The 10,344-nt window shown below is 36.4% G+C and overlaps 2 protein-coding genes and 1 non-coding gene across 4 annotated transcripts; 2 read left to right on the top strand and 1 right to left on the bottom strand.

Annotated features, from left to right (window-relative positions):
* Positions 1 to 2,623: 2,623 nt before the first annotated feature.
* Positions 2,624 to 5,252, top strand: LOC122294501 (mitoferrin-like). Its single transcript, XM_043103287.1, has 2 exons — positions 2,624 to 3,680; positions 4,713 to 5,252. Exons 1-2 carry the CDS (start codon positions 2,907 to 2,909, stop codon positions 4,926 to 4,928), a joined length of 990 nt encoding a protein of 329 aa, XP_042959221.1. The 5' UTR covers positions 2,624 to 2,906; the 3' UTR covers positions 4,929 to 5,252.
* Positions 5,253 to 6,345: 1,093 nt separating this feature from the next.
* LOC122294502 (probable protein phosphatase 2C 26) lies at positions 6,346 to 9,960 on the bottom strand. 2 transcript variants are annotated; one of them, XM_043103288.1, is made up of 11 exons: positions 9,771 to 9,959; positions 9,162 to 9,213; positions 8,947 to 9,026; positions 8,552 to 8,633; positions 8,217 to 8,287; positions 8,028 to 8,107; positions 7,837 to 7,934; positions 7,194 to 7,317; positions 6,832 to 6,914; positions 6,691 to 6,739; positions 6,346 to 6,607 (listed from the first exon to the last, which is right to left on the bottom strand). In XM_043103288.1, exons 1-11 carry the CDS (start codon positions 9,908 to 9,910, stop codon positions 6,555 to 6,557), a joined length of 912 nt encoding a protein of 303 aa, XP_042959222.1. In that variant the 5' UTR covers positions 9,911 to 9,959; the 3' UTR covers positions 6,346 to 6,554. The 2 variants fall into 2 exon arrangements, 1 of the variants encoding a protein (XP_042959222.1); XR_006237662.1 differs by having other exon boundaries at positions 6,523 to 6,607; positions 6,832 to 6,909; positions 9,771 to 9,960.
* Positions 9,961 to 10,046: 86 nt separating this feature from the next.
* Positions 10,047 to 10,117, top strand: TRNAG-GCC. Its single transcript has one exon. It is a non-coding gene; the product is annotated as a tRNA-Gly (tRNA).
* The last annotated feature ends 227 nt before the right edge of the window (positions 10,118 to 10,344 follow it).

The raw sequence follows: 10,344 nt of genomic DNA, 5'->3' as shown, positions 1-10,344 counted from the left end.
TACTTGTTTTTTTATTATTAATTATTTAATTATTTTTATGATTTCATATTGATATTTAATCAATATGTTTTTATCATTTCACAAATTTAATTATGAACTCTAGTATAGTTGCTGATAACTGATGGAGTATAGATAAGGATAAGTTGATATCAGAACTAATTTAATCTTTTTTGGAAATTTAATGGTAATTAAATTCTACTTTCACTGTGTTAAATTTTCTGAATCAATTTTTGTTACATTTATTGATTGAAGACTTTTTTTATCTTAATTTCAGATACTCCAAATGACCAAGTACGGTGCTGTAGATAATCTTTTTATTTTTAATTGAATCAATATATTTATTCTTATGGACCGTTTAATCAAACTTTGAAATGTACTATTATTTCTATTATCAGTTGTTTAGCTCATTTTGCTCTATTGATTTTGATGACATATGGTTTATTAAAATATATATATTTAAAATAAAATGATATTTGAACACATTAAAAAAAAGGTTAAAATATTAAGTTTTCCAATTTGTGTTTTTAATTTTTTAAAAAATTTTAAATAAAATGTGGCATGGTGATGTCTTGTCAATAAAACAAAGAGAATGGCATAACTAGAGTAACATCGTATGAGTATCATTTCTTAATATAATTTTTTTTTTACTTGTTTAATTTCTATTGAAATTTAATCAATCCGATCAATTAGTTAGATATGTCAAATAATGGATTTAACATAGCCATTTAATTAGTCATTTCGACAGTCGGAAATCGAAATTCCAACTCCGATCGGAAGTCAGAATTCCAATTTATTCGAAAATTGGAGTTTAATTTCGACTTTCGATCATGGTCGAACTCAAAAATTGGAATCTGAGCATGATTTCAACTCCGACAAAAGTCGGAATTGAAATTCGGAATGTACGATTTCGACTTTATTGGAGTTGGAGCACAGTCCTAACTGAAGTTAAGGAGACAATCATGCCATACAACTAGGTGATTGATAGCTAAAAGATAATTACATTCCATATAAGTCCATAAACTCGAATCACGGAGGCTATCCTGAGAGATTTGCATTCTCCGTTACAGGTACGTGGTGGTAGTCTCTTGGAGGTGCGTGGGCATTGTTGGGTGGCTGTTTTGTGTAAATTTAAGCTCTAAAGCCTGTTGAAAAAATGGACAAAAACAAAGAAAAAAAACTAGTTAAAAATAAATGTAGGTGATAATGGTTAGGAGAGGTAGCAATGGAGCTAAAACAGATTAATTTGATTAACGGCGGTCGCGTGCGGGCCCCCACTTGTAAGGAGGCGCATGTGCCACATGCACCATCGATTTGCACTTGTTCTTAACGACTTTGGATAGTTCGAGGGAGAGGATTCTAGTGCTAGTGGTGGTTTGTGTGGGTCGACGAGGAGTAGGAGGCCTTATATCTACCAAAACTTTGACCAATAATAATGGAGATCATGGAGAAAAACACATGGTTTCAATCATCTAAGAAATAACCTTGAAAACTGTTAAAAGGGAATGTTTGGATATAAAAATGCAAAACTTTTAAAAGTGATTATAAGTAATAGAATTTAAAGATATTTTAATTCATCTTATTTAATCAGTATAATTTTTTTAAATTTTTATATAAAATATAAAAAATAATTCAATTTTTTTAAATTTTAAAATAATAATAATAATAATATTATTATTATTATAATAATATTTTATTATATTTTTAACTCTTATCTCAACTCATTTCGTCTGAATTCACTATCCAAAATAATAATTGATATTCATCACTTATGTTGGGTTATTGCCATTCATTAAACTTGGTGTTCATTGCTTATGTTAGAGGATCACTTGAATCATCGGAATGCAAACTTCATCCAGAGCTATTGGTGCTACCATATAAGATCTAGTAGGAAAAATAGAGCCGTTCCACTTGTCAATATAAGTTAACTAACATTTTGGATTTATGTCTTTTAGTTGCATACAATGATAAAATGAGTTTTTACAAAGAAATAATGAAATTGTTATTTACTACCCCTTGACTTTTTCAATCCTAGTAATAATAAAATATAATTAAAATAAATAATTTTAAAAAAGAGTTTTTTTTATTAATAAGTGAGCTGTTAAAATTAAGAGAAACATGTTTTATAAAACTAAATTTACAAATATTTGATTGAGATATTATATTATAATTTCTTTTAAAATAAATTAAAATAAATTTAATATTTCACGTTAAATTATTTGTAAGTTGGATAATGATAGACTTACTATCTCCTATCACCCATTTAGTACTCTCTTTATTTTTTTTATTTTTTTGTATTATTATTTTTTATTTAATGATTAATAAAGTGATTATTAATGAAGTTGTATATTTTTTTTATTTTTTAATAATTAAAGATGTTAAAAAAATATTTAAAATAAAATAATAAAAAATATAAAAATTTTAAATATACTACATAATAGTAAATAGATAGTAGGAAGTAATAAGTCTATTATTATCCTTGTAAAGTTACCTTTACCTAGAGTTAATGATAGTAAAAAATTATAAAAAAATCATAAAATTTTTTCATAAGTATCTTAAACCAAAACAACAATTGTGTTCTAATCCGACCGGAACTGTTTATATTATGGAAAACAGACTATGAGCGGTTGAATCCGTATTAGACTGTAATTTTCTGACCAGAACAACCCCTGATTGAGAAGAGTAGTCTTCTCCCAAATGTTAGGAACCTTTGATAAAAAGGCGTCAAATCCTTATTTGCTTACTTGAGAGCTCATCGCAACTCCTAAACCCTATGCCACTCCACCTCTCCCACCATCGCTTCCTGGTGTAGGTGTGTGTATGGCAGCAAAATCACCGATTCTATACAAAACCCTAATTTCCCAAATAGCCCCAATTCCACTGCTTCTCCGTTTCTTACCCATATCTCCATGGCGACAGACGCCACTCCCAAGTTCCAAAACCCGGACTTTCGGCCGGTCCCACAGCCCCCAGATTTCCACCCAGAGCTAACAGTTTCGGACCACGACGGCCTCCGCTTCTGGCAGTTTATGATTGCCGGTTCAATCGCCGGATCAATTGAACACATGGCCATGTTCCCGGTCGACACTGTGAAGACCCACATGCAGGCTCTCGGGTCTTGCCCGATCAAGTCCGTCGGAGTTCGACAAGCCCTCCGATCGATTTTGAAATCAGAGGGTCCCGCAGGGCTCTATAGAGGCATCGCGGCGATGGGTCTCGGCGCCGGGCCGGCGCACGCAGTGTACTTTTCGGTTTACGAGGTGTCCAAGAAGTTCTTCTCGGGTGGGAACCCGAATAACCCGACGGCGCACGCCGTCTCCGGCGTGTGCGCCACGGTGGCGAGCGACGCGGTGTTAACGCCGATGGATATGGTGAAGCAGAGGCTTCAGCTGAGCAATAATCACTACGCGGGGGTCTGGGATTGCGTGAAGAGGGTGTTGAGGGACGAGGGTCTTGGAGCTTTCTACGCATCGTATAGGACCACGGTGTTGATGAATGCACCGTTTACGGCTGTGCACTTTGCGACCTATGAGGCTGCCAAGAGGGCCTTGACGGAGATTTCACCTGAGAGCGCCAGCGACGAGCAGTGGGTTGCTCACGCCACCGCCGGGGCTGTGGCTGGGGCCTTGGCTGCCGCCGTGACCACGCCCCTCGATGTGGTCAAGACCCAATTGCAGTGTCAGGTATAACCTTTGTTTCTTTTTGTGTGTGAATTTTGAGCTTTTTTCGTATTTGGGACTTAGCTTATGCTGTATGATAGTATCGAAGCCTAGTATAATATTACTCTTATCTTTGAAGACTGAAGAGCTTGAAATAGAAACCCTACAATTATGCTAGTAAAAAAAAAAAAGTATTTTTGTTGAAAATATGTACCTTTGCTACCAAACACATGTTACTCATTCTAATTGATACTCATAATCGTTTCCTCCCATGGACTCGTCGTTGACGTCCATAAGGAGTGGGTTGCAATTCCTTACTTCCATTTTTGCCTGGATCTATCCTAATGCGGGTAGATATGACTTCAATCTTATTACAAGAGATAGGGTGGCAATTCTTGCCATGAGAGAGTGATGGTATTCAAAAGTTCTTCACGTGTTGCAAGTTATGCCACTAAGCTTCACTATCTCAAAGCCAAAATATCTATTGGTATTATCTACTTGATTTGTTATAATACATTGTGAAGTGGAACCCAGGCTTTGGATTAGTTTATCAGGCACCATATTTCTGTTACAATTCATTGAATTGCGTGTAACCAAGAGTAGCAGAGCATAAAGACAGCCAATGGATATCCCTTTACATCCTTTTAATGGAAACTTTAGCAATAAACCGCTAGCTGGTCACTTCAATCGATGACATGGTGGCTAACTCCTGGAATTTAACCCTGTTTCTACCACAAGTAACTGTTCCTAAACCTGGTTAGAGTGTATATTATGAGTAGAGTTTATTTGTTCTGTCTATGGTGATCCTTCCTCAACTTGCTTATCTTTTCTGAAATGATTTGGCGATAGTTTTCTTGATATATTGTCTGGTTCTTCATTCTGCTCAATTATAAACTGCACCCTTAACATATAATGACAAAAAAGGAATTTGATAAGATGTGTCTTTATTTTCATTTCTAATTGCATATAACTTAATCAATCTATAATTTCTTAAGATGAGTTGAATGGTGGTTCGCAAAATCATACAGGATGCATAACATTTAATTGGTTGTACAGGGTGTTTGTGGATGTGACAGATATCAAAGAGGCTCAATTAGGGATGTAATTCGAACAATAGTTGGAAAGGATGGATATAGAGGGCTCCTGCGCGGATGGCTTCCACGGATGCTTTTCCATGCTCCTGCTGCTGCTATCTGCTGGTCTACATACGAAGCCTCAAAAACTTTCTTCCAAAATCTCAATGATACCAGGAAAAGTGGCACTGTCACCTAATAACCTTCATAAAAGGGCATTCATTCCTCTCAAGTTTTTTTTTTTTTTTTTTTTTGGATAAGTAGACATTATTCTCCAGTTGCATTGCCAAAGCCTCGATTTAATTGTTAACTAGAAGTATACTTCACAACTGTGATGAGAAAGCAAGATAAATCAGCATTTTTCCCAATGAACTGACCTCAGTTTCAAAGGTAGCTGTCAGAGTAATTGGTGAGTCTTAGAATTCATTGGTGTTGTATACGATGTCAGCTTCTATTATCTTATCTAGTAATTTTAATTTTTCTTTCGGCTAGTTTCCGTGTTAATAAAATTCCCCTTGAATTATTACTGTGCAATGAGTTTCTTTTTCTTAATTTTAAGTGTCATATAGTAAGATCAGAAAGTTAAGGGCGGTTATTGGCTTTCTCCATTTTGCCGTTAAAAGTAGTTATTATTGTTTCATAAGCTGAAAGACTGTTGTGATGTTATTGATAAATTCCAGTTTCCAGATATTTTGATTTGCTGGTTTCTGTGTTTCTTGAAATTTCCTTATATGCACGCCCATATAAGGATAATTATTCTTGTGTTCTCCTTTCATAGAAATTGGTGGCCTTCCATGTTTACCATTCCCTTTTATGCATCTCTTTTCTCTGTTATCCTCTCTCTTTTTATATTACTTTCTCCTCGGTCTACATGTCCGGCTACAGCCATGCTGTCTGTGCTCATATAGGGGAATATTACTTAAAAACTCTTTCGAGAACATTGGAATCTACTTAGACTGTGAATGATGTTTCATTAGCAACTTTCAGTTTTATGCTTTTATCTATATTTAACTTTATTTCTTGGGATAAAGTTTCAAGTATTTTTGTTATCCTACGCACGCTTTTTATATATAACATAGGTTACAGGATATATAAGCAAGGGGTGGAATCCTCAACAAACACCCCATGACAGGGATGTAGATCATAGTTGATTGGGACGTTTATGTTTTCTTCAAAATGCGTACACGAGGATGTGCTTATGGGTTTTTTTTCAGGATAGAAAGCCATCTCCTGAGCACAGGGTGTCGGAATTGTTATAATTGCCAGGAGTCTTTTCTTTACATGGTGTCGGAATTGTTATAATTGCCAGAAGTCTTTTCTTTTGTACATGGTATTCTTCCACATACACACAGAGAGAGAGAGAGAGAGAGAGAGAGAGAGAGAGAGGATTGATTAATAAAACTGGGGTCTATAAAACGTTAAAGGCACAGGGTGCTGTCCTTCGTGCTTCCCTGTCCGACTCAAAGACGCTGCAATGCGTCCAAAGCTCACAATTCTTGGGTTTTATTCTTCAATGACCTCTATGTTTCATAGCAGAAAAAATTTGAGGAAACTTTGCGTGCATGAGACTTTTTAAGAACAATCACAGGCTGTGAGTCACAGCCTATCTTTGTATCTATGGCAAATCTACCATATATTCATTTTGAGAACAAATTCCAAAGCTCTCATAAGAAGTATATATGGTGCTGTACTTTACAGAGGATCCCTCAAAACTCCGGAAGTCATCTATAACAACTCAAAATACTCGAGAGCTACCTTTGAGAGGGTTCTTTTATGTAAACCGTATTTAATACCTTGAACATTTTTCGTGGAGATCCAAAAATCTTCAAGAGCTTACAACCTGGCTGACAATCACGGTAATATCATCAAGCTTCCCACCTGCCCAACAGAAGATTCAGATAAGCCACTACATCAATAAAAATGACTTTCTTTAATCGTAGGTGAAATCAGACATGTCATGCCTGTAAGCTTCATGCCAAGAATTTTCTTCCAAAGAGGAACATCATAACCCTGGGAATGAGTCATTATCAGCATATATCTATTGCTATTCTCATTGCAAAGATGTTTCATACACGTGGGTTGTTTCTGAAAAATGATTTTACCTTGGATCTGGCCTCAAATGAATAGGGTGAGTCGAAGTTGGAATCCATGGAGTGATTGCTTGCCAGGTTAGTTAATGCCTTTGCTAGCATCAAATACCAGTTTCAATTAGAGAGAATTATGAAGCTAAGTTGCTGATCTTTCCACAGCTGAATCATTTTATGAACAAGAAGTACTACATATACAAAAGAATTACATAGAAGTAAAGTCACAATCTAACGTGGTTTTATGTTATCCGTTAGATTTACTTTATGATAAAAATAAGATACAATCAGATGTACCACATCAAGCCATGTCACTTTGTGGGTTTACTTTTATTTAATCCATTTGTGGCTAAAGTATTTCTCTTTTACAAGTTACATACCAGCCTCCGCTACATCTCTGTATTTGGCTATTGTGGAAACAATTTCGTGGTCGAAAACATTATCAAACAGCCCATCCGAGCCCATTACTATGGTGTCTCCCTCCATCAACTCCATACTGCTAACCTGTTGTTGATGCGGGATTAGCTCATAATGACGATGTCCATGCGATACTGAATTTCTGAAATGCAATGTGAAATTCAAACTTTACCATTGTTATTGCGCTGAAAAATGGATGTCTCATAAGTTAGGGTATCTTGGCTCATTTTTCATAGGCATGTAATCTACTACAACTACAATAACAAACATTTTTTGTTATATGGTTCTTAGTCTCCCAGACAATAACAGCTAGTCCTGTTCTTTTTTATCGCCAAATTCCATACATCAGCACCATTTTAGAATAAACAATGGAGTAAAAAGAAATGGAGTGACGTCTTCCCTATTTTTATCTCCAATTTTAAACAGGAACTTTTGTAAGTTATGAGGTCATAGTTCCCCTCATGTAAAGCCTGCTTGTTGATGAATATCAGGGCCCAATTCATCTTTTAACATGAAAGAAAATTCTACTGGGGTGATTAGCATGAACAAAACCAGAGCTCCTAAGTTGCTTAATATTATGATCTCAGATAATACATAGCCTTTTACCGCTGCATCAAGGTAGGTTTGGCCAACCATCTCTGAGCTCAGCTGATAAGGGCAGTCAAAATAGTGTTCTTGTGGAGATGTGGAAAAAAGAATTTGACCTGGAATTCAAGAGACCAAACATGAATCATCTTAGGAAAAACTTAATAGAAAAGAACATTCAGTAAGGACCAAGTTAAAGCATTGTGTATTACCTTCACGGATAACTCTTAGGCCACAATCCCCAACATTGGCAATCTTTAGAATTCCATTCCTCTCCAGCATGGCAACAATCCTAATAGGCAAGAGTAAAAGCAAGTCTTTTGAGTGTGAGCTAGAGTGTGCACTGTCTTGGTGCCCTTGACAACTATAGGGAGGACATCTCAAACAAATGGGCAACTTACACAGTAGCTGAACCTATGGAGGAAGTAGCAGCATGCGCTTTCTTTAAGAGAATTTGAGGATCATTTTTAACCTGCTCGGGAGTTAACATTCCTCAGGTGTGTTAATTAGCAACAAAACAAACAGAATGACAACTATCCAATTAAAAAATGACGGCTCCAAACAATCAGATACTTTAATCCGTACTTGATGCACTTAGTAAGAAACCATAGATTCTAGGCTTCTATATTTATTTTGGTAAGTTATATTTTAGGCTTGCATTTCCAATGTAGTCACACAATATAGCACCGATGGATATTGTTTAAAGCAAATACAACTGGTAATCTAATAATGCTACCTCCTCGTCCCCCACCAAATATGAAGCATTAGACATCAATTCCCGGGAGAATAACGAAGGATCCACGTTCTGTTCAGCCCAACTGGAAAGCATAGGATGGGAAGTCAACAGTCACAAAATCGAAATGCAAAAACTTTCTAGTCCAAATGCAATTAATGCAAAAGAAAGTGAAACATGTAATTTTTGAGCCTAGAGCCCACCTTTTTTTAATGAGTAACATATTTTCCCACTTCTTATGAGTCGCTAATCAAGTGCATGTGTTCTTAAAATTTCAATGAGAGCAACAATATGAAACATATCCATTAGCATACTAATTTATTAACCACTCACATTTTGAAAACACAATTTGAACACTGAAACTTGAACTTAACAATAGAGAATCCAGAGCCTCATACCCAGAGACACCATCGGCAACAGCAATAACTCCCCCATCGTAGTTGCTCACGAAGAAAGCATCCTCCCCTCCTCTGTCAACCTTGAGAAATACCAGGACTTCAAAAATTTTTAAGATGCTCAAACAAAAACTCTTTTTCTCCCCAATTAACCTCTCTCCAATACAGGTCGGAGACAGAGTATAGAAGGACACAAGTGGTTTGCAGCGTGCACTTACCTTGTTGGGGTGTGGAATGAGGTGAGTTCCAACACGAAAGGACACCTCTGACCTACAATCACAGCAGTATGCATCAAGCCACTTGTTTTGATGTTTCAGAAAGGATCTACGGTCCATGGGGACTGTAGATTACAATAATTATAAAGGTGGCTTACAACATCTAGACTCCAGATAAATAAGAGGAACACTGTTGAAAACCTTGAATGCACTAAATTTAAGAATTTTTCTAAGCATTTTATTAAAGACTTAATCATGTTCAGTTGTGTCTCAAGAGTGTACAATTAAAATAGCCAACATTAGTAAAGCAGGTAATGGAACCAAGCTGACATATTGAGATTACCCATGAAGTGACCTATTATTGTGGTATTGCTTACAACTTATTTGAGCACAGGACAAAACATATATGGGCGCATGAAAGCTCCAGTTTCTAACTCAATACACCTAGTGGGTAACAAAGAGAAGGGGCTATACATATGAAGTAATAGCTAGCTAACCGTTTTACCACCGCAAAAGCTCGATTATAGGCAACCCAATGGAGAAATCCTAACATCACAAGTAAGTCAATGAGCTTAGGAAACTGAGAGAAAAATATGAAGACAGCAGGCTCACCGAACTGGATTGAGCTCCGAGGGAGCACAAGAAAGCTGCCTTTTCCTCCTTGAGAATGATTCATCTGTGCTTGATAAGGTAAAAGGTAGGGAAAGAGAAAGGGACCGAGAAATCGAAGCCCTTATCATGGGAATCGACATTTCTTCCCGCTCCCGCTCCCCCGCACAAGCCACAAAGTCTGCATTCTGCAAAGCCGGAACGAGTGGTTTAAGAGGAGAGGAGGTGACGAGCGTTGCAAGAATCCTATAGATATTCTATACAAGCAATTAACAACAGGCACCAGTGGTCTAGTGGTAGAATAGTACCCTGCCACGGTACAGACCCGGGTTCGATTCCCGGCTGGTGCATTTTTTCTGATTCTGATTTTCTTCCCTCTTACCACTTCGAACACGTTATAACTTACACTGATGTTAAAAGATAAACAAAATCAATTTATCTCTAATCTTTTAAGTAGTTTCAAGCACTATTCTGCAGGCCTAATTGTGAGCAGAACTTCCTCAGGTCGCTTGAAGTCTTATTTATTTTCATAAATTATCTTATTTTATCTAATTATTACAAATTTTTTATATTTCGT

Source organism: Carya illinoinensis, chromosome 14 (assembly GCF_018687715.1).
Source record: "Carya illinoinensis cultivar Pawnee chromosome 14, C.illinoinensisPawnee_v1, whole genome shotgun sequence".
Classification (NCBI taxonomy): domain Eukaryota; kingdom Viridiplantae; phylum Streptophyta; class Magnoliopsida; order Fagales; family Juglandaceae; genus Carya; species Carya illinoinensis.
This window is presented reverse-complemented; position numbering and strand designations above follow the sequence as displayed.